The 23534-nt window shown below is 52.2% G+C and overlaps 1 protein-coding gene across 2 annotated transcripts in view; it reads right to left on the reverse strand.

Moving 5' to 3' along the window:
* Positions 1-2162: 2162 nt before the first annotated feature.
* The window catches only part of BLTP2 (bridge-like lipid transfer protein family member 2), a 43029-nt gene continuing 21657 nt past the window's right edge, over positions 2163-23534 (reverse strand). For both annotated transcript variants that reach the window (XM_083480208.1, XM_083480209.1), the window contains 23 exons: positions 22242-22433; positions 20727-20929; positions 20490-20608; positions 19345-19565; positions 16834-17024; positions 15637-15736; positions 15325-15527; positions 14618-14912; positions 13367-13524; positions 11928-12134; positions 11016-11115; positions 10286-10468; positions 9476-9597; positions 8343-8498; positions 8060-8181; positions 7327-7507; positions 6819-6905; positions 6469-6579; positions 5603-5738; positions 4740-4864; positions 4012-4113; positions 3503-3637; positions 2163-2691 (listed from right to left, as the gene is read on the reverse strand). In XM_083480208.1, the coding sequence (XP_083336334.1) occupies positions 2506-2691; positions 3503-3637; positions 4012-4113; positions 4740-4864; positions 5603-5738; positions 6469-6579; positions 6819-6905; positions 7327-7507; positions 8060-8181; positions 8343-8498; positions 9476-9597; positions 10286-10468; positions 11016-11115; positions 11928-12134; positions 13367-13524; positions 14618-14912; positions 15325-15527; positions 15637-15736; positions 16834-17024; positions 19345-19565; positions 20490-20608; positions 20727-20929; positions 22242-22433 (3635 nt within the window). In that variant the 3' untranslated portion in view covers positions 2163-2505. The remainder of the gene's footprint in view (positions 2692-3502; positions 3638-4011; positions 4114-4739; positions 4865-5602; positions 5739-6468; positions 6580-6818; positions 6906-7326; positions 7508-8059; positions 8182-8342; positions 8499-9475; positions 9598-10285; positions 10469-11015; positions 11116-11927; positions 12135-13366; positions 13525-14617; positions 14913-15324; positions 15528-15636; positions 15737-16833; positions 17025-19344; positions 19566-20489; positions 20609-20726; positions 20930-22241; positions 22434-23534) is intronic.

Consider the following 23534-nt stretch of genomic DNA (forward strand, 5'->3'; position numbering starts at 1 on the left):
CCCTTTATGCAAAGTAGAGCCCCGCCTGAGATTCTTATTATGCACGTCGACGGGGCGGCCCCTTGACCCGCTTTATGCTCCACCCAAACTGCCCCAGGGAAGGGATCTGATTGGTCCCAGTACACCAAGCCCCACCCCTCCTGCATAATGCATCAAGCACACCTGGGACTTCTCCCTCCCAGAAACTGGTACCCAGAGCATCTTTCTTCGAGAGCAACTTGCCGTGGCATCTGTGTGGCAGGAGGGGGCAGTGTGCCCCCTGGCAGATGAGACCCTGTATTACCATGCATTTTTTTGAGTCTTCCACCAGACACAGAGCTCTCCTCAATTTGTTTTTCCAGTGCCGCCAAAGAGGCCCTGGTATGAGCCTCTTCAGCTTTCTTAAGAGGGTCCTAGGTGGGAATATAGGTGGGGTGCGACCCCAGAGTGGGCTGGAGTGGCTTCGGGGGCCCCTTTTCTGCAGACCACATACTCCTTGCGTCTGAAGAGGGGGGCTGATTGGCCATGGGGGACTGGTCAGTTTTGCTCCTGGGTTCAGTCCCCAGAAAGGGCTGGGCTTGTCCAGACAATACTGAGCTGGATGAATCAGCACTCAAACTTGGCCTTCAGCAACCTCTTCACTGCTGGTTTGATGGCACCAGGGATAAATTGTTTTCTGGGGTGGGTGACAGCCTGACACTCACCCACACCTTCCTGCAAGGAAACCACAGGCGAGACACAGGTGTCTATTTGGACTCTTGTGGGTGCAAATCGTATCAGGGTGCTCAGCTTCCCCAAAGGAAAAAAAGCACTCCTGAACTTTACCTACTATGTGCCCACTCGACTCTTTTCATTGGCAAAAGTGGCTACAGGCGTCACATAATACCTATTCTCCATTTGTAAGAACCTGGTCTTCTGGCATGGCAGCACCTTGACTTTGGAACTCCCTGCCTATTGACATGAGGCAGGCACCTTCACTGTACTTTTTTTTGGCACCTGCTAAAAACACTTTTTATTTTCTTTTGTGCACCACTTTGAGGTTGTGTGTGTGTGTGTGTGTGTGTGTGTGTTTAACATTCCAGTGGTGTATAATCTAAATGAAATAAGGTACCAGAGGGAACCCACAGGGCCATCTAGTCCAACCCCCCGCAATGCAAAGGGTGCTTCCATGGCTGTGGGTGGGTGATTCTTAAGATCAAGCTTTGCTCAGCAGAGAGGAACTTGCACGCATTTGGCTCTGGGTGCTGCCTGCCTGTCCGCCTCTGCTTTTAACATTCTGTGTTCCGATGATTCTTCGATGGATGCTTGTCTTCCCAAAAATGCTGCTGTGAGCAGGAGTGAAAGATTTTAAGAGGAGCTTTCCATATGAGTGCAACCCACTGGGCCTGAACCCAAAATAAGTCCTCATCTTAGTTTCTGCCAGGCCTTTCTACTGAGTCCCCTGGAAGTCGCCCAAGGTCACCTGCTTTGTTGGCCTCATTCCGCACCCTCCTCAAGTGTTTCTGCCTGCCTGGAATTTGTCAAACTCCGGTAATGACTCCTGCCTGCCTGGGATGGAGGACAGATACTGTGTTTGTTTGTGTGCAAGGACTAGCCTGCTGTCTAAAGGTAAAACTTGCATTTGTTGCCTCACCGTCTCTGGCCTGTGACCCCGCCTACCACTGCCAGTCTGGCCCCTGACACATTGCCCAGAAAAGATTATGGCCCTTAGGTTCGATTATAGGTTCCCCAGGACTAAGTTCAACTCCGATTAAGTTCAGCTCAGGTCCGCTGGATTTAACAGGCCAAAGTGAGCCATTGTTGTGAATTTCAATAGGTCTCCTCTCTGGAAGAGTTAAAACTGCATCCCATTCAAGCTGTGAGGGGGGGCAGATAGAGGCCAGTTTTGAAAAGAGTCCCTGTGGCAAATGCCAGTGATATTTTAAGGGCCCCAGGGAGTAGCAGTGGAGAGTCCGCCTGGTCTGGGATAAATGGTTTTGGTGAAAGCCCACATTCGAGCCCTGCCAGCCGGAACAATTTGAGAGTAGAGTTGGAAGGGACCCCAAGGTTCATCTAGTCCAACCCGCTGCAATGGTCAGACGCAGCAGGGCCCTGCAAAAGGAAGGTGGCGCCGTGCAGCTGAGGAAGGGCCCCGATTCCCCTGCTGGCTGCCCAGAGAGAGTAAAGACAGACACACACCCAGCTCCAAATGATAAACTCTCTTATTTAAACTCTGTTCCCCTCCCGTTTCCCAACAAACAATGCATAGAGCAGCAGGCGGACAGCAGGGCGCCCCCCCCCCAGCAACCACGCCAAGGCCAGCGCAGACAGCCCTGGTCATTGTCCTGTGGCGCCAGGCCCCCAGCTCCCGCGGGGTGACACTCCGGCCACAAGGCATCCGGCGGGGCTGGGTCCCTGGCTGTGGCCGGACTCTCTGGGCGCCTGCACATCACATGTGCCGCAGGAAATGTGGTCCCTGGTGGCGGAGACGTCCTCCCTGCCACCTCCTCTCTTCTCCCCGGCCAGCGGGGCAGCGGAGCAGAGGCCTCACTTGCGCCGGCTGAAAATGGACTTCTTCCCGGGGACCTTTTCTCCGACGCTCAGGCCAATGAGGAGCCGGGCCTTCTCGTCCTCCTCCTGCTGCTGAACGTGCCCCTCCAGCTTGCCCTCCTGCTTGCCCCGGGAGTCGTTGCCGCCCGTGGCCGGCTTGAGCCGGAGCTTCTCCTTGATGACCTGCAAAAAAGGGCACGAGAGGGAAAGGGGGCGCTTGTCTGCTCTGCTCCTTAAAAGAGGGTGTGGGGTGAACTTTCGGGTCAGTCCCCCATGCTGCTGCCGGCTGGCCAAGTTTGATTCCCGATTATTGCAGTGGGTTGGACTAAATGACCCTTGGGGTCCCTCCCCGCCCTACAATCCCGGGATCCTTTAGCTGCGCTTTCCTGCATTGCAGGAGGTCAGGCTACATGACCCTTGGGGTTCCTTCCAACTCTACAATCTGGCAATTCTAGGCGGGTGGGACGGTGCGCCTGCCAATCGCCTGGCCTAATGGTGTCAGGGGGTGTGGCAGGGGGGTTGTGCAGCCCACCTGCTGACGCTTTGAGACTGCTGATAAAATATAGCTGAAGGGCTCTTCGGATGCTTCTATGGAGCCTCCACCTCCAGAGACAGTCTATCGGGATTCCTAGGTTCTATGGGGTGTTTGGCCACTGCGAGGACAGGAGGCTGGACTAGATTAGCCTGATCGAGCAACCAGGCTATTCTTATGCTCTTATAAACCCTAAGAGAGCTACTGCCGAACAGTGTAGGCAATACTGGTGGCTAGAGGGACTCAGCAGACGGCCGAGTCCTCCGTCCCTAGAAGGCGACCGAAGGCTACTAGCTGCAATGGCTGTATGCCACCCTCAGAGGACCCTGTTGTAAGGCTCCTTCCTGAGCCCTGGCAATCTTTCGAGCAGAGGCCTGGCAGGCAGAGGGTGAACCAGAAACTGCCCCCCTGCAGTCTTTGGCCCACCCCATGCCCCTCCCCCCCCGCCAGCACCCACTCTACCTGCGCCACCAAGGCCTTGCGGCTGTCCCGCTTCACCGCCATGGCAAAGTCCAGCCACGTCCAGGTGTTGTTGTGGTATTCCAGGCAGGGCAGCACCAGGTTGAGTTCGCCCCAGTCCACACTGTTCTTCTCCCCCTGGGGAAGAGGGTGGAGAAGCAGCAGGTCAGGCCATGTCCTGGGGGGCAGGGGGATAGGGACGTCCTTCTCCTCCTCCCCGCCATGCTCCCCGCACCCTAGCCCCAGGAAACGGGAGCGCCCACATATCTGAAGGTGCTGGGTGGGGTTAAGGCGGCAGCAGACGCAAGCCGGATCCAAGAGGTTGTGTGGGCATCACCCAAGATGCCACAGCATCCCGTTTGGGGACAGAGAGAAGGGAGCTCTTCGCACAGCTCATGGCTATCTTATGGAACTCTCTGCCACATGATGTGATAGTGACCACGACGGTAAGGAAAAACCATGCTGCATTCATGGTCCACCCCCAAACCCCAAACCCAGGACGACTGGCTGACCTTGTAGCTCACGCAGAGCGGCACTTGTGGGATCTTGATGTAGATGAACGAGTTATTCATCGCTGCCCTTTCCTTCATCTTGTCAATGTCGTCTACTGGGTACTAGAACCACAGAATCATGGAACGGAAGGGTTGGAATCACAGATAAAGACTCCTGGGCAGGTGGCCACCCAATCTCTGCTTAAAAACCGCCAAGGAAAGAGAGTCCACCACCTTTATTTTTTAATTTATTAAACTTGTATACTGCCCTTCACCCGTAGATCTCATAAAAATAAGAGAATAAAGCACAGAATACATAATAAAACCAAGAAAAAACCACACAAAACAATACCTTCCCCACAACACGTTTAAAAGGGCATTGGATGTAATCAGCCAAATCGGCCTGGCTGGAGAGGAACATTTTCGCCTGGTGCCTAAAGGTGTGTCATGGAGGTGCAAAGTGAGCCTCCCTGGGGAGAGCCGTCTACCTTCCAAAGGAGTCCATTCCGCTATAGGGAGGGAGGAAGCACCACGGGGCCCCATCCTGCCAGCCAGGTGGGCGGCATATGCATATACCTAACATAACATAATGACCCTCCTCCACACCCAGCCCAACAATTATTATTCTTTTTAATAATAAAATTCACTGTGCATGGCTGTCCAGTTGCAAGCAGCACATTGGGGCAACACCAATGCCCCCTGCCCCCACGTGCTCTCACACCCCACACCCCACAAGAGGGGCAAGTTACCTCTGGCGTTTTGCGGAAGGAGCGCCTGACCCCTGACGTCCGGTTGAGGCCCTGAGCCATGCCCTTCCCCGTCCCCAGGGAATCTTCAGAGACCATGAGCTGTCGGGGCTTCACCACTGGCATGCCTGCACAGGGCAGAAAGAGGTACAGGGGTGGGGTTCTGCTGCCAGCAGCTCCCCGCTCCCCACAGCACACTCACACATAAAGCCCCGTCCCTCCCCAGTGAAGGCGGAGTAGAGGGAGAACAGGGAATCGCTCAGGGGTGCGGCAGGAAGCCTCCTCTGTGGGGACAGGAGCTGGTCACAAATTTATTTCTGCCCGGCGCAGTGTTTGGGCAAGTGCCAGGTCATGGCAAAAGCGCACTGATGGGGTGAAACCAGATGGGTAACAGCAGCAAGAATATTATTGGCCCAAAAATGGAAGCAAGAAGAGATACCAACGATTGAAGAATGGAGGATGAAGTTAATGGACTATGCAGAATTAGATAAACTAACAGGAAGGATTCGAAACCGGCGAGACCAGAAATTCACGGAAGACTGGAGTAAATTTACGGACTATTTGCAAAGTATTGTGAAGAACAGACGACGTTTGTAGGGTTGCAAGAAGTTTTGTGAGGAGTATTATTAGTAGTATTGTAAAAACGGACAAGGGGGAGGATGATTTGTTAAGAGATGTAAAGGCAATATAAAGTTAAGAAGTGGTTAAAACGGTGGATCATCAGAAGGGCTGATGGAAGTCTAAAAAGATTGTATAAGTGATATGTTTTGTGGTACATTTTATAATTTATATGTTCAAATTAATAAAAAATATTATTTTAAAAAAGCGCACTGATGGGAGGCCAGCGGAGGCCAGGAGGAGCTCACCTGTCGTCACCAGCTTGGACTTGTCCTCTTCGTCGCCCACCTCTTCCTCCTCCACGTTGCGTCCCGGGAAGAAGAAGCCCATCATGCGGTGGAAAAACTGGTGCGTCAGCTGGATGGTGAGGGGCACCACGTTCACCTGGCCGGGGCGGGAGGGGCGGTCAGGATCCCCGACATGTGGAGCCTTGCCACCCTCTCCCTCCCATAGATTGCCTGGTGGTGGGAGCCAGCAGGGGAAGGAGGCCAGGAGATCTGGGGTGGGACAGAGGCAGAAGAGGGGGCAGACTGGGAGGAGGAGGTGTGAGAAGATGAAGAGGCAACAGGGTTTGGTGAGCAGGAAGAGGCTGGAGCAGAGAGCAGTGCAGAATCAGAGGCTGGAGAGGAAGGGGGCCAGGAGACAGGAGGCAGGCAGGGGAGGAAGCCCTCTTGCTGCAACCAGCTCCCTTCCCCTCTGGTCTCCCAGAACCAGAAGAGGGAGGAAAAGGGAGGAGCAAAGAGAGACAAGGCAGCAGAGCCTTAGGCTGCTGGGGAAGGAACTGGGAAAGGAGACGTAAAGATCAGTGGAAGGCAGGGACCTTCAGTCCTTGGGGCAAGACCTACAGGGAAGTGATCCCTGGAGATTTTTAAGCAGAGGTTGAATGACCATCTGTCCTGGATACTTTAGCTGAAATTCCTGCATGGCAGGGGGTTGGACTGGATGACCCTCAGGGTCCCTTCCAACTCTGCAATTCTATGATCGCTAGACCTGCACTGGTTTCTCTGACTAAAGAGTTAACTTCAATGACACCAGTGAAGTTAACCGACTCCAGCTCCTGCCACATGCATCCCATCACCTCTCTCTCTCCCATGCGCGCGCACTGTCATCTCACCTCGAAATGCTCTTTGATAGAGATGCCACCCACTGGCGGCCGGACTTTGCTGAAAATCCGCAGGGCCAGCTGGCGGCCGGACTGGCAGGTGCTCTGAGGGCGGAGGACCACCTGCAGGCAGGAGCAGACAGGGCAAGGTGGCCGTGGTCACAAATGTTACACCCCAGCCACTCAAAAGAAGAGGCTTCGTCATAGGGCTTGGCAGGCTCAGGAGCAGTGGGGAAAACACTCTGCGTATGCCCAGAGCATTCATTGGCAGAGCCCACGCAATGGCCCCAAGCCTCTCCACCTTCCAGGTTGGGCAGTGGGGAGTCCAAGGGGCAGGGGGGGAGTGCTGGTTCTCCACTGACCTTGTAGACGGCGTTGGGGAGGAGGTTGTTCATGGTGACCCATCCCAGCTCCAGGAGGTGTTCGGCCGTGTCGTCCGACTTATTCACCTGAGAGAGGGAGAGAGAGAGAGAGAGAGGAGGCAGCACGGTGAACCCTGACCATGGCAGCATCTGCTGTGACCCCCACTCTCCTCCTTGGATTCCTACATTGCAGGGCATTGGATAGATAACAGTAATAACAATAATTTATTATTTATACCCCGGCCATCTGGCTGGGTTTCCCCAGCCACTCTGGGCGGCTTCCAACAGAATATTAAAATGCAATAGTCTATTAAACATTAAAAGCGTCCCTAAACAGGGCTGTCTCCCAATGAAGCTGCCATCCGACAAAGCAGTGTGGCTTTCAGGGCAGAAGTTAAACAGACACTACAAGCTCAGTTTAATTCATTAATAAAATATTTCTCATTCTCCTGGTCTCATAGCTGCAAAGATGACCCCTGGGGGTCCCCTCCCCACTCTTCCACCCCACCTTGCTGTACAGGAAGCGCTGCAGCTCCAGCTCCGCAATGCCCAGCTGCCCGTCCTCCTCAGTCAGGCGCCACCGGGCCTGGGCAAAGTAGAACTCTGTCCGGCGGGCCACCCCCACGTCCTCCAGCTGCTTCCGCAGCTCCATCTTGTTGGCCCGCTGCAGCTGGAAGTCCTTGAAGCACCTGGAGGGAGGGGGGCAAGGTGAGGAGATGGGGGAGGAATAGGGGCACAGGGAGAGACTTGGGGGGCAAGGAGGGCCCACAGCCTGCTGCCAGGGACATTGGGAGAGGTGGAACCGCAGCTGTGCAAGTAGCGCCTCCATTTTCCCTTTCTTTAACTATGTTAATGCCCAAAATCAAGACTTCCTTATGCCAAGTGCTCAGTCTTCTCAGTGGAGAGGTTGCGTTAAGTTATGTTTGAACGTTGGATGTGTAGGATTATGTCTGAAGTCCATGGAAAGAACAGACACCATTCAGTGAACTGCTAGGTAAGTGTTTAATGGTTCTTCCATTGGTATTTGTTTAAAAATTTTATGTTCTGTACTGCCCTGAGATCCAGGGGTATAGGGCGATATACAAATTTAATAAATGAAGAAATAAATAAAATAAAAGCCCATCAGTATTTGTTTTTTTCTAAAAACAACAACAACATGGGGCTCCCAGGTTTAGAGGCAGTCTACCTGCTCAGGATAACCGCTGCGACTGGGCGCCTCCAGAGGGAGCTCCCCCTCCTACCTGATGAGGATATTTAGCTCTTCGCTTTCCTGCTGCAGCTCCGCTTTCTCCCGGCTCAGCTGCTCCTGCAGCTTCTGGTTGTGGTCCAGGAGAGACTCGTTCCGGCCGTCGTCCTGCAGCGACTGGAGGAAGGAAGGAAGGAAGGAAGGAAGGAAGGAAGGAAGCAAGCCGTCACGGTGCGCATGGGGACGTGGGATCTTGGGGCTCCTGCCGACCTGCTGCCCCCACTGCCCGCCCATCCCACCTTGGAGAGGCACGCAGGGTCAAGGGGAGCGAGAGTCACCTTCATGACCGAGTACATCTGCTTCTCCAGGTGGCGGATCTGGGCCACGTGCTGGCGGACGGCCTCCTGCAAATGCAGGATGCTGCTGCGCTGCTCCTCGGGGTTGCTGGAGATCTCCAGCTGGAAGCGGACGCGCTGCTTTTTCTCACTGTGCTCCTGCGAAAATGGAAACGTGGAGGGGGGAGGTCTCGAGTCATAACCTCAAGACCTGGGCAGGGACAACATGGAAAGTACAGGGGTCTCGATCCAGAGGAGGAGGTGGATGATGATGAGAAGGACCCTGCTTTGCCTGAGATCCTGGAAAACTATGGTTTCTTGTCCTTGGCTTACAAAACTACAGCTTGCTGAACCCAAAAGCTTAGCTTGGGTTAGCTGTGGTTTGTTCAGGTAGCCCACCTGAGATGCAAAACAAGCCAGGGTTTTATTTGGGGGGGGATAACAAACCATGGTTTGCTTGTTTGCTTGGCTGTGGGGTGGCTTGCAGGGTAACCAGACAAAGCATGGTTAGAACAAAGTGTGGTTCAGTGGTAAGTGCAAACTATGGGCATCGAATGGCGATGGATGCTGGACGATTCGGGACAGATAAAAGGAAAGACTTGTTCACGCAGTGAACGAACTTTGGAACTCTCTGCCACAGGAGGCAGTGATGGCCACCAGATTGGAAGGCCTTAAAAGAGTAGACAAATTCCTGGAAGAGGAAGCAGCTATCAGTGGCTACTAGCTGCCATGGCTCTCCTCTGCCTCCACTGTCAGAGGCAGGTGCACTTCTGAATACATTTACTGGAAACTCCAGGATGGGAAATGGCTCTTGTGTGCGAATCCTGCTTGTGAGTTTCCCTTGGGGGCATCTGATCAGCCTCTGTGAGAGGAGGAGGAGGCTGGGTTTTTGGACCCTCCCGCTCCAGAGGCAGTCTACCTAGATTCCTAGGGGTACCTGGGCTCTGGGAGGACAGGAGGCTGGCCTAGATGGGGCCCCATGGCCTGATCTAGCAGCCTTTTCTTACGTTCTTCCAGACAAACCACACTTTAGCACTCTGCAGAAACGCAGGCAATGTAACCATTACATACTCCAGCCTGCTAGGATTTCTGAGGCTAACGACAACAAAAAGCTAGTCCCCAATATGTCCTCCCACCTTGCGCTTGGGCTCCACGTGGAGCAGGAGGTTGTTGACAATGTCGAGGATCATGGCGTACTGAGCCGGGTTGGTGGAAATCTCCAGGTCGTGGTGGATGAGAGTGAAGGTGTCCGCGGCCCCTGGAGGGTGGGTGGGGGGTAAAAGAAGAGGGCAGAAAGATGCCCCCAAAGTCCTTCATTCAGAACCATGAGGACTGGAGCCTTGCTTTGTTTAATAATAATAATAATAATAATATTTATACCCTGCCCATCTGGCTGGGCTTCCCCAGCCACTCTGGGCGGCTTCCAACAAAATATTAAAATACAGTAGTCCGTCAAACATTAAAAGCTTCCCTAATTCAGATGTCTTCAAAAAGTTCTATTTTTTTTCTTTGACATCTAGTGGGAGGGCGTTCCACAGGGAGGGCGCCACTACCGAGAAAGCCCTGTAACTTGGCTTCTCGCAGGGAGGGAACCGCCAGAAGGCCCTCGGAGCTGGACCTCAGTGTCTGGGTAGAACGATGGGGGTGGAAATGCTCTTTCAGATATACCGGACTGAGGCCATTTAGGGCTTTAAAGGTCAGCACCAACACTTTGAATTGTGCTCAGAAACGTACTGTTTTAAAGCTCTGGGACGCAAAGGCAGAAGGTCCCTGGTGGGATCTCTAGGGAGGGCTGGGGAAAGTCCCTCCTGGCTGAAAGGCTGGAGAGCCTTGGCTGCCTGTCAGTGCTGGCAATACTGAGCAGAGTGGAGCAACGGCTTGGCTCAGGATAAGGCACACCCACTACCTGCCACCCCCTCTGCTTCTCCTGGCTCCTCCCCACACACCTTCCTGCTTCTTGAGGAGGTCCTCCTTCTCAGGGTGGGCCGGCGGCTCAGGCGGCTTGATCTCGGTGGCCAGCTCGGGGTTGATGTCGTGGCTGTAGCTGATGTAGTACATGCGGCAGCTGCACCGTGAGATGATGCGCTGGACCTGCTGGGTGGGCTGCACCTCGTGCGGCTGGTTCCAGTCTGGTTGGGGGGGGGCGGAGAAAAAAAGAGTCGCAGGTCAGATATGGTACAAAAAGTGAATAAGGAGTGGGCTATCTTTAAGGAATACATCAAAATTTATGTGGGGAAAGTAGAATTTCCGACAGATATTGAGTGAATCCAGAAAATGATTAGAGTGAAAGGAGAGTAAAGTTAAGATAGAAGAAGAGATTAAAGAAATAATGAAGTGCGTTTAAGCTAGTTGGAAAAATAAAGTAGCGTAACAAGAACAGCTGGAAGTCAAGTCACTTGGTGAGTGTCCGTGTGGGGGAGGTGTGTAGGTATGTTGATATGTACAGTATAGATAGGTATGATATAGAGTAATGTAGGTATGTTTTATGTTATAAAAATAAGGTAGTGTGTTATGTACGTATACTGTGTAATTGGATAAATGTATACGTATGGGGGGGACCCAAAGAGTCGCAGGTCAGGTCCCAGGCAGCTGAGAGAACATCGCCCGCCCTTCCCAAACCCCTGCCACCCCTCCCCGCCGAAGGTGGCCTGCCTCCTCTTCTCTTGGCGCACTGACCTGTGGTGGTGCTGACCATGCCGCCCACCGCCTGCCCGCTCTCCATCAGCTCCTGCACGGAGTCCAGGCTTCGCTGGCGGTGCTCCTCGATGTTCTTGACCTGGGGGTGAGGGAGGCAGGGAGCAGGGGTGAGGGAGAGGGAGAGGGAGGGAGGGCAGCCTCCGGGGAGAAAGCAGTGTCGTCCAGAATTCGCCAGGCGCCAGGCACATTTCGCCCCTGGCCATCGGCCACCTGAGACCACTTGTTTTGGCAAGGTGTGTGTTGTGGGGAGCAGCACTGCAGGAGTGCAAATATCCAGAGTGTGGGAGTCAGGTGGGATTACTATGAGGAATTATAAAATATGCACCAAGCCATTGTGTCCACGATGAAAGCATTGCGTTGACTGGGTTTGATTCATTGACTGTAATTTCTGATCAAATCCCACAAGCCTCTGCATCTCTGGCCATTTTCTCTACTGTTCATTTTCTACGCCTGACAGGCACGTATAAGCATTCTATACACAGGCCAGTTGCTTCATCAGGCATCCTCAAGGGCCAGGAAGAGAGTTCACAAGGAGATGGTAAATCCTGCCTCTCTTGTTTACTTCTGTTTATGACCTCCAGAGTTTCCTAAAAGCATTCCTCTAGTCCTGTTTTATTTACTCTCAGATATGTATGCATGCTCAGAGTAGTCTTTGTAGCTAAAAGAACTTGTTCTGATCTAACGTTGTCCCCAGAGGAAATCTGATTGGTTCTTACGAACACTGTGTAAAAAGTTCTTTTGTGAATAAAATGACCTGGGCCGAGGGGTGGAGAGGGAGGATTCTTCTTATTATTGGCACCCCTCCCAGAGTCTTGCTGGTCAAGCCTCGTGTGTATTCTATTAATCCGAGTCCAATCCTTCCTTGCTTTGGGAAGGCTACACAGCACCCACCTCTAGCCAGAGCTGCACGTCTTCGTGCTCGGAGGGGCTGCTCTCGGTGGTGGCGAAGTACTGCATCCCGTCCAGCAGGCAGGTCCAGGAGGTCTTCTGCTTGAGGGTGTCCCCATACCAGGCTGGGTGGTGCTGGCACTGGAGCAGCTGGGCTTTGGCGGCCGAGACAATCACACAGCCCTCCGTCTCTGCCCCGCGGAGGACCATCTGGGGTGGGGGTGGGGAGGGAGGAGCAGGAGTTGGCAACAGGCAATGTTTCACTCCAAAGAGACAGGGTGGTGCAGTGGTTAGAATGCCGGGCTAGGGACCAGGGTTCAAATCCCCACTCAGCCGTGAAGCTCTCACCCTGGGCCAGTGCAACCTCTCAGCTAAACTTCACAGGGGTCGTTGTGGGGATTAAATGAGGAACAGGAGCTGGGAGAGACGAGGGTTCAAATCCCCGCTTGGTCCATGACACTCACTGGGTGACCTTGGTGGGCCGGTCATGGTCATTCTCAACCCAGCCTACCTGGCAGGGTCGTTGTGGGGATAAAATGGGGAGTGAAGAACCAGGGAGGCCGCCTTGAGCTCCTTGGAGGAAAAGGTGAGACATGAATGTAACGCCCTCCCATCAGATGTCAAAGGAATAAACAACTATCTGATGTTTAGAAGACAGCTAAAGTTTTTTAATGACTGGTGTTTTAATGTATTTTTAATCTTCGGTGGAAGCCGCCCAGAGTGGCTGAGGAGACGCAGCCGGATATAAGTAATAAATAATAATTATTATTGTTATTGTTATGATGAATAAATAAAGTCACTAAAAGACTGGAGTGACATCAAATATACAATCCAAGGCTGCCGTCTCAGCCACCAGCAGTTGAAGGTGGCAGATGCGCCTTCACGGGAGGTTTCTAAAACAGAGGCCATCTATGAGGGATTCTGTAAGTATGATCCCTGCATTGCAGGAGGCTGGACTAGATGACCCTTCCGACTCTATGAATAGTACATAAAACCATACAGCAAAATCCATATAAGAGAAGCTTAAAACAGACACCATTTCACTATTGTGGAATGGTCCATTCTTAATTGCCTGCATGGGCTGGGCCGAATAGGAAAGTTTTCAGCAGGCATTTAAAAGTAGGAACAGAAAGCACCTGCTGAACCTCCAGTGGCAGGGAGTTCCACAGGGCTGTGCCATTGACACTAAGGACTAGGCACCTTGCTGTTGTCAAATGAGCCCCACTGACCTGGGGAATGGTTTACGATGTTCCTGCAAGTGAATCTCCTTTGATAAGATGCAGGCTAACCCCCTCAAAACAGTCAGCCCCCCCCCCAAGCTGCCCAACCAAGCAAAGTATCCCTGCAACCCCGGTTGCTCACTCCGCTGGGTGAGAGGTGGCAGCAGCCCCCGTTCCCCACCCAGCAAGGAGGAAGGGGGGGGCGCGGCAGGTGGCAAATACCTGGCAGTTGACCAGCTCGATAAGGCAGTTTCGGTTGAAGATGTCGTCCGTCTGGCAGGCAGCAATCCCACACAGCTGCTCGCTCACCCCGGAATCCTCCTCTGTGAAGACCACAAAGCGGTCCGTCTCCTCGATCAGCTTCTTGAGCATGTAGGCTCCTGGGGGGAATCACAGATTTCAAGAGTTGGGGGAACCCCAAGGGCCAACTAGCGCACCCCTGAGAAAGAGGAAAGGCTGGGGTGAGAGGTGGGTGTAGGAAGAGCTCTACGGTCTGGGTGTGAGAGGGAAAGTTTGTCCACAGTAGTTCATGCGCTGGGGACTTCAGGGCTGGACTACTGCAGTGTGCTCTGTGTGGGGCTTCCCTTGCATGTGATTCAGAAGCTGCAGTTGCCGTGGGATGCTGCAGCCCGATTGCTGACAGGAGCAAGGCCTTGTCAGCATTGAACTCCTGTGCTCAAATATACGCACTGGTTGCCAATTTGTTACCGCACAAGTTTCAAGATGTTATCAGTATATAAAGCCCTGAATAACTTGGGACCAATTTGCCTACAATATCACCTGACCCCACATGCACCCGCTTGACTACTTTGATCGGCAGAACTTGCCCTGTTACAAGCGCCACATTATATCAGTTCCGCATTTGTAAGAAAACAATATTTTAGTCTGGCGGTGCCTACACTTGGGAACTCCCTGCCTACTGATATCAGGCTGGCACCTTTGCTGCACTCTTTTCAGCTAAAGACGTTCTTGTTTAGACAAGCCAGTCCAGATGTTCAGAAAGTGGATGCGAGTTTCAATCCATTTTCAGCCTATTGTTGTGTTAACTTTTAGAAAGCCTCAAATTATTGCTAATTCTTCTCAGGGATTATTTTATCGCTTTATCTTTCTCGTCGAATGTTCAGAGATTTCTTTACAATGGAGTGGTGTATAATTTTTATGTAACAAGCAAAATAAAAAAATGAGGAAGCTGAAAAAAGGGACGTTCTTTCCCACTTCCTCTCTCTGCTCTACAGTGTTTCAAGGCTCAGGTCCGTTCGATGAGGTCCGACTCAGATATTTACACGCATCTTCCCCTCTTTTTCTGTCGGGGGGGGGGGGATGGGACACTGATCCAGCAATGATTGGTGACCGGGGTGTGTGTGCCTATGACACTTGCTCCATAATTCAAAACCCCCACATGCGAAAGGAGAGGCTCTTGACACCCCCCACCCCCCGGCCACTTTACAGCCAACCCCTTTCTCCCTCCCTCACCTCCGGAGGGGCTGCGCTCTGTCCGGGTGCTGCTGGGTGGGGCAATGACCCTCAGCGGAGGCTGGTAGCTGGGGGGAGGCCCCCTCTTGGGCTTCTTGGCCGGCAGCTGGGGGTCGATCCTGAGCCCCTTCAGGGCCTCGGTGGAGAGGTTGCGCTTGAGGACCGCCGCTTTCTTGTAGCCGTCATAGAGGCCAAAGGCGATGTCCCGGTTTGTTGTGGTCCAGGAAGCCCGCAAGTCCACCAGGTGCAGCTGGTGCGTGTGGAAGACGTCGTCCCCGTCGCGAAGAGGCAGCTCCTGGCGGGGAAGGGAGGCTGTCAGGCACCACATGCGCCCCAGGGGAGGAGGCTGCGCAAGGGAATGATGGTGCCAGGAGCAGCGCGTAACGACTGCTTGTCACACAGGCAGGGCTGGGAATGCACACACACACACACACACACACACACACACACACACAAAAGCCTGGAGAGCTTCTAGCAGTCAGTGTCGCTAATGTGGAGCTACTGCTTCCACAGATCTTCCAGATCATGGGGACTAGAAACTTAGTTTGTTTTTCAAGGGAAGAGCCAAATCTCTGGGACAGAGCACCTGCTGGGCTTGCAGAATGCTTGCACCTCCAGTTGGGGGCTGAGGGAAAAACCCCTGCCTGGAACCTGGGGGAAGGCATGCTGCCTGCTGAAGGAAGGGGGGCTCCTGCGCTGCTGCCCACCTCCTCGGCGGTGCGGACGCTGTGGCGCTGGTAGGCGAGGGAGGAGAGGCTGAGGAGGTGGGTCTTCTTGACCAGGGAGTCCAGGCGGTGGTCGGCATTCTCGTCGCAGGTGGAGGCCATCAGGTGCACTGTGACAAGGCTCAGGTCGCTCATCATCTGCGTGATGCTCCACTCAGAGATGAGGCGCCGCATCACCGTCCCGGCTGCAGGGTGAGAAGGGCGGTGTGAGGAAGAGAGAGGGAAGGGCGAAGCCTCCCCCACCTGCCAACGTCCGATCCCCTCCCAGTTCCCACCCCCCTTGTGCCCACTCACCCTGGGGGATGAGCCTCTGGGTGCCTCGCGTGAAAATGTGCCCCTGCCCACACTCCAGCTGGATGCCACGCTGCTGAGCGAAGGAGGCCCAGTAATGCACCTGGGGGAAAGCAGGAGAAACAGGGGTTGCTTTCGTCTCGGCCTTCGGTGAAGTTCGCTCAAACAAGGCGCACAAGATTGGGGGGGGGGGCAGAGGTTTTTCACTCTCCCTCTTCCGCAGTGCAGCACATTACTCTCCCCAGAGCCAGCTGCTCTAGCACTGCCGCCACTTTTTCCAGAAACCATGCAAATTGAGTAATGCGAAGACCCGGTCCAACTGGCCCAACAATGGAGACCTCCTTCCCACATCATTCTAACTTGGGTTTCCCAAACTCAGGTCTCCAGCTATTTTCGGACTACAGTCCCCATCATTCCTGACCAATGGTCCTGCCAGTTAAGGACGATGGGAGTTGCAGTCCAAAAACATCTGGAGACCTCCTGGGGTTTCCAGCAACGGATTTTCAGAAGCATTGCTGTGTCCAACTGTGGAAGCCAAGCCACTGTGGCTAGGAGCCATTGATAGCCCACGCATTTGTCTAATCCTGTTTATTAATTATTTTTGGCCAAATCATTTTTATTGGTTTTTCCTCATTTTTACCAAATCAGCCACAACAAATTTTGCAAAAATTGGTTTCCCGCACTCCGTTCTTGCTGCGCCTAAAGTTTCTTCTTGTTGCTGCGGTATTTCCCTAGTTACTTCTAATTCACATTCCATTCCTTACAATTAACTTTATATTACAATAGTTTGCTGTTGTTTTAAAACTTGGTGCCCTTAGCCATCAGCTATCCACTTGCCAATTTTTGCACGTACAATATTTTAACGCTTAGAATATCTACAAGCAAGGTTAGTCAAATAATTATCAGCCCAGAATAAATGATAATTATTATCATTTCTAAAAGTTATTTTAATTTATTGTCTAGTCCTGTTTAAAGGCCATCCAAATTAGTGGTCACAGATGCCTCCTATGCGCTGTGTGAATAAATTCTTACCTTTTCCTGCAACATGCAGCTTCCTTGGGTATCCCCAAGCCCTAGTGTTATAAACCTGAGGGTTGCCCCTTACACCCCTCCCCACTCGAGCAAGTGGGCTTCCCAAGTGCAAATCCAAAGCCAGATGAGGCCCCACCCTGACCTCCGGGAGCCTGGCCTGCCTCTCACCTGGAGCTTTGGGAAGAGGGCTGTGAAGGAGAGCTGCCGGTAGTGCTGGCCCAGCTTCTTCCTGATGGGCTTCAGGTTCCCGAAAAGTTTCCCTCGGCAGATGGGGCGCGTGACGCTGGTCCACGTGGCCCAGAAGTTCTGCATCCAGCGCAGGGTGCTGCTGTAGAGCAGGATCCGGGGCTGGGAGGGCTCTGCGAGGGCGGGGTGGAACAGAACAGTTGTCAAGATCAGATCATCATCGCCATCAAGACAACAAGTCCCAGGGCAGGGACTTATAACCGCTTTATTTTATTTTTAAAATAATTAATAATTCCAATATAACAAACTATCATAACATATCATCTTCCTCACCCCCCATTTCCCCCCTCCCCCTCCCCAAAAAAGAACCCTCCCTCCCTCCCCAAGACTTCCCTCAGTTTCTCTCTCTGTCTTTTCAGCACATGTTGTTCTCTGCGTATTGTAAAATTTTAAAGATCCTTAAATTGTCTATTATATTAACAGTCAATAAATTTGTGTATGTTTATTCAAAGCCTGCCAAGGAGTCCAATTCATTTTGTTGTTTTTTTAAATAGTTTGTAAAAAGTTCCCATTCGTCTTTAAAGTCACAGTTGTCTTTGTCTCGCAGTTTGTATGTCAATTTCTCCAGTTCTGCATAATCCATCAATTTCTCTTGCCACTGTTCTTTCGTCGGGGTTTCCTCATTCTTCCATCCTTGTGCTATTAAGACTCTTGCCGCCGTTGTCGCATACATAAAAAAAATATTTATTTTCCTTGGCAGGTTGGGATTTATAACCACTTTAAATGGGATACTTGATTTTTAATTGCACTTTATTCATAGCAATAAGGATGCCCTCAGAAGGTGGGCTCTCTTTTGTTGGGGTTTTTTAAATAATAATAATAATTTTTATTTATTTATTTATACCTTGCCCATCTGGCTGGGTTGCCCCAGCCACTCTGAAATAATGGGATCATCTAGTTGATGATCCTTTCCATGGAGGCGCAGGTTACAGCAACAGCCAAGGCGACATTTTTCCACCTTCACCGCATCAAGCAGTTGGTCCCTTACCTTTCCCGCCCCGACCTGGCCACAGTGATCCATGCGACGGTCACCTCCAGGCTTGACTACTGTAATTCGCTCTACGCGGGGCTGCCCTTGAAGCTGTCCCAGAAACTCCAGCGGGTACAGAATGCTGCAGCGAGGCTCCTCACGGGGTCTCTGCCATGGGAGCATATTCACCCAGTGCTTTTCCAGCTGCACTGGCTCCCGGTGGAGTACAGGGTCAGATTTAAGGTGCTGGTTTTGACCTTTAAAGCCCTTCACGGCCTAGGACCCTCGTACCTATGGGACCGCCTCTCCCGGTCTGCCCCACGGAGAGCCTCAAGGTCCATAAATAGCAACACCCTAGTGCTCCCGGGCCCTAAGGAAGTTAGATTAGCTTCAACCAGAGCCAGGGCCTTTTCAACTCTGGCTCCGGCCTGGTGGAACGCTCTGTCTCATGAGACCAGGGCCCTGCAGGATCTGATTTCCTTCCGCAGGGCCTGTAAGACAGAGTTGTTCCACCTGGCCTTTGGCTTGGAGCCAATTTGATTCCCTCCCTCTCTTTCTTTTTTTTCCCCTTCTCCTCCTGCAATGAGGCTGCATTTTAATATTTTAATGTTGTATTTTAATTTTGTTTTTAAGTTGTAATCATTCAACTTGTTTTTATTATTGCTTGTAAGCCGCTCTGACCCCGGCCTTGGCTGGGGAGGGCGGGGTATAAATAAAAATTATTATTATTATTATTATAGTTGGAAGGGACCCCAGGAGTCATCTAGTCTGACCCCCTGCTGCAATGCAGGAATCTCAGCCAAAGCATCCCTGGCAGACGGCCACCCAACCTCTGCTTAAAAACCTCCAGGGAAGGAGAGTCCACCACCTACCGAGGGAGCCCGTTCCACTGTCAAACAGTTCTTGCACTCAGAAAGCTCTTCCTGATACTTAGTTGGAAATCATTTTTTAAATAATATTTTTATTGGTTTTACACAGTTTAAACATTTTAACTAGAACCATTTCAAACATTTAAGCAAAAGGTTCTTTTGAACCTCTGGACCTCCTTCCCTCCCTCCCTGGGCTCCATATTTAAAATTAGATCTTCTGCATCTTTCACCATTATCCATCTGTTATATATCCATAGTTACCATAGATAAGTCCACATTACAAGTGTCATTACATCCCTGCCAATGATTTTAACTGTTTACAGTGGTCTTTTAAATGAATTAAGAATTTACTCCAGTCTTTTAAAAATACTTGATCTTCCTGATATTTAGTTGGAAATTAAAATATTTCCTCCTGAGGGAATCAGACTCAGCCCGGCTCCTGTACCCTACCCTACCCTACCCTAGAAAAAAAAGTGGGGGAAACACACGACCCTGTCTTCTGTCATGGATGCTTGAGCGGAGATGCCAGCATTGCAGGGGGCTGGACTAGATGAGCCTTGGGGTTCCTTGCGGCCTCTACGATGCCACACTCACCCCCGCTGGGCCGCGTCAGGTCCATGCAGATGCAGAGGTTGAGGTTCTCGGAGCGGAAGGCGCGGTAGGAGTCATAGTCCTGGCCCACGGGCACCTCGGGAAGGAACTCTGGGGAGCGCAGCACCACCCCGTGGTGGTCGTGGGGGTTCCCGTGGCACAGCCACGTCAGGTCCAGCGTCATGCACAGCTGCGGCAGGTGCAGGAAGCAGCAGTCGTCATACCTGCCCCGGAGGAGGAGGGTCAAACAGGTATTACGCCCCACGGCAGGAGGCGAGCACCTTGATCCTGCCCAGCAACTAAGGGGAATTTCGGCCTGATCTTAATATAATTAATAAAGGCATAATATTGTGCTTTGATGTTGTAACCTAGGAGTCAAAGGCAGGTGATTCATAAATAATAGCAGTGCTTTTTCCTGGGGGGACGGACACAGGGGTATGCATACCTGTAAACATTTTGTGAATCTTTATACTTTTGTCTATTTACTGTACAGTAGTACCTCAGGTTAAGAACTTAATTCGTTCCGGAGGTCCGTTCTTGAAACTGTTCTTAACCTGAAGCACCACTTTAGCTAATGGGGCCTCCTGCTGCCACCACGCTGCTGGAGCACGATTTCTGTTCTCATCCTGAAGCAAAGTTCTTAACCCGAGGTAATATTTCTGGGTTAGCAGAGTCTGTAACCTGAAGCATATGTAACCCGAGGTACCACTGTATTTATTTTTCACGATTTGAACTATAAAATGGTGTACCCCTAAACATATTTTTAGAAAAAAAGCACGGAATAATAGTAATAATGGTAATAATAAGGCAACTTATATGCTAATTTTTCTTTACGCAAGGACAACGCTTATCCTGGTTTTTTCTTTCTTTCCGTGGCTTGTTAGACTCACTTACTTAGCCCACATAAAACCCTCAGTATTCTGCGTGCCTGGTTCATGCTTTCGTTTCTCATCTTTCCATTTCCATCTGCTGTTATTACTCTCTCTCTGGCTCCCTTCCCTCGCTACATTCCTAGGATTCTCTGGTTCTTGAAGAAACGCCAACAGAGGCAAGCTTCACTACCAAACGCCTGGGCAAAGAACCACCTCTCTCTCTCACACGCTCTCGCCCTCGAAGCCCTGCTGCCCCCTGCCAAGATGGCCACTTACTTGGAGGCTGTCCGGACGTTGACGTCCAGGTCCCCCTTGAAGACAAACTGCCCCGGGCGCCAGTGGAAGGAGAGGTGGCTCCACTCCCAGTGCATGTTCTCCGTGGTGTTGTAGGGGTCCTGCGGCAGAAGGCGAGGTTGGAGCAGAGACCAGGCTGCCCCCCTTGCTGGTGGCCGCCCAAGCCCCCGCCCCGCCGGGCTCCCTCCATGCCCCCCGCCCCGCCCCGCCGGGCCTCACCTCCGTGGCCACCTGGTGCAGGTTGGCCTGCTCAATGTCCATGTGCCAGTCGCCGTGGAGAAGCAGGCGGCTCTTGTCCCACCAGGGCAGGGGGGCGCTGGGGTCCTCGGAGGGCTTGGTCAGCAGGTCAATGGCCTGCCCAATCAGCGTCCAGGCCGGGTCCCAGCACGGGCCCCACACGATGGTGTACTGGAAGACCTCGGCTGCGAAGGACAGGGGGCTCAGGCGCGGAAAAGCACATTCCTCCGTTCAGAACCATGAAGACCAGAAACTTGTGTCGTTGTTACCGGGTGAGCTGTAGCTCATGGGCAGAGCCCCTGCAGAAGGTCCCTGGCTCCATCCGCTGCAGCATGTCCAGGTAGGGTTAAGGCCCCCTGCCTGAACTCCTGGAGAGATGCTGCCAGCCAGTGTAGGCTCAATGGGCTTGGGATAAAGCAGCTTCCTGTTTAAGTCAGCTGTTTATTCCACCCCATGAAGACTGGAACCTTACTTAACTTTCAAGGGAAGTGATCAAAGCTCAATGGGAGAGCCTCTGCTTTGCAAGCAGAAGGTCCCTGGTAAGAAACAATAACAGCAGCAACTTTTGTTTTATATTTAGCTGCTGTAAAGCTGCTGTTTTTTTTAATGAACAATGGCATGTAAATATTTTAATAAACACAATGCTGTAAAATACTATTATTCTGAACTCTAGGTTCAGTCCCCAGAGGCATCACCTCTGGCACGGCTGGGAAAGATTTCCTGCCTGAAGTCCTGAGGAGTTGCTGCCAGTCCGTGCTGGCAGTACTGAGTTAAATAGACTTAGAATAAGGCAGCTTCCAGCATTCCCTTATCATTGCACTTTTCACTCCACCTTCCCTCTCTGACAACTTAGGCCAGCGATTGTGGGTCTCACCAACCGAGCGCCCTGTTTTATCCTCCCAGCACCCTTACGAGGCGGGCTGGGCCATGAGACAGAGAGACTGGCCCAAGGTCACCCAGCAGGCTTCATGGCTCACAGGAAATGTTAGTTCACACCTTCCTGGTTGGAGACCAGCCCTTAAACCCAGCCTTCTTTGCCTTTGGGTGCCTGAATGTTGCGTGACTACAACTCCCATCATTCCTGGCTGTTAAGATTGGCTGTGGATGGTGGGAGTTGAAGTCGACAGCATCTGGGGGTCTAAGACAGAATCACTCGGCACGGAAGAACCATGCCACGGGTTCAATTCCTGGAAGCATCTCCAGTTTAAAAACAACAGACGTTCTTTCTTTCTCTTTCCCTCTCCCCCCCCCATTTTTTATTCCCCCCCTCGTCTCTCTCTTTCTGTTCTGTGTTTCTATTCACGTTAGCTTTTTAGTCTTGAAAAAGAAATTAATCTTTTCCTTTTTCCAAATTTCAATAAAATCTCTTCTTTAAAAAGGACCAGGTGACAGAAGTGGGATTGGGGCAGGGACCCTTCTCTCTGCCTGAGATCTTGGGGGCGTCAAGGCTGCCTCCTGCTCCTTCCTCCTAGCCTGGAAACCCTTGCGGGGACTCACAGTGGAAGTCGTGGTAGAACTTCAAGGGGGGCATGTTCCTCTCCACCGAGACGTCCCCCCAGGGCGGCCCCAGCTTCAGCACCTGCCGCCGGCGGGAGCAAGGCTGGCCCCGCTGCTCTGCCCCGGCCAGACGCCCCGAGAGCCGCCAGTCCCGGATCTCAAACAGGTAGCGGGGGTAATCGCGGATCCGCACTGCAAAGTCAAGAGGTGAAGCATCAGGAAAGGGCAAGCGAAGTGACCCAGGGGGTGTAGGAGCAACAGCCCCCGGAGGGAGGCTGCAGCATTGGGGGCTTTTTGGAGAAAAAGCGAGGAAGAGGCAGAATGGCAGAAATTTATAAAATGATGCATAGCCCAGAGAAATTGGAGAGGGGAAAGCTTTCCTCCCTTCTCTCATAACACCGGAAGTCGTGGACATCAACGTAGCTGAATTTTGGAAGATCCGGGACAAGTAAAAAAAAAGGACTTGTGCAGGGTTAGACTGTGGAACTTCCTCCCACAGGAGGCAGTGAAGGCAACCAAGCTAGGTAAAGGTAAAGGGACCCCTGACCGTTAGGTCCAGCCGCGGACGACTCTGGGGTTGCGGCGCTCATCTCGCTTTACTGGCCGAGGGAGCCGGCGTACAGCTTCCGGGTCATGTGGCCAGCAGGACTAAGCCGCTTCTGGAAAACCAGAGCAGCGCACAGAAACGCCGTTTACCTTCTCGCCAGAGCGGTACCTATTTATCTACTCGCACTTTGACATGCTTTCGAACTGCTAGGTGGGCAGGAGCAGGGACCGAGCAACAGGAGCTCACCCTGTCGCGGGGATTTGAACCGCTAACCTTCTGATCAGCAAGCCCTAGGCTAGATGGCTTTAAAAGAGGATTAGGTGCATTCATGGAAGGGGTCGGTGGCTATTGAGGTCTACCAGCCATGGTGGCTCTGCTCTACCTTCACAGCTGGAGGCAGCAATGATTCAGAATACCAGTTGCTGGAAACAAGGGGAGGGGGAAATTGCTCTCGTGAATCCTGCTTCCTGCTTCCCATTGCGGCATCTGGCTGGCCTCTGTGAGAAGAGGATGCTGGACTAGACTGGCCATTGACATGATGCAGCAGAGCTCTTCTTACGTTCCTAATAGTGCCTCTGAGCATGTACAGAGGGCATTCCCCCCAACAAGTACCTACACAACCCATCCCGCATTCTTAAGACAAATGGAGAGGAGGAGTGCAGTGTACACACCCTGAGCTTCTTGGGGAAGAAAGGTGGGGTGTAAATGGAATGATAATAATGTTTAGAGCTTCGGGTGGTTTATCA

This window comes from Podarcis liolepis (genome assembly GCF_965112155.1).
Source record: "Podarcis liolepis genome assembly, chromosome: 16".
Classification (NCBI taxonomy): domain Eukaryota; kingdom Metazoa; phylum Chordata; class Lepidosauria; order Squamata; family Lacertidae; genus Podarcis; species Podarcis liolepis.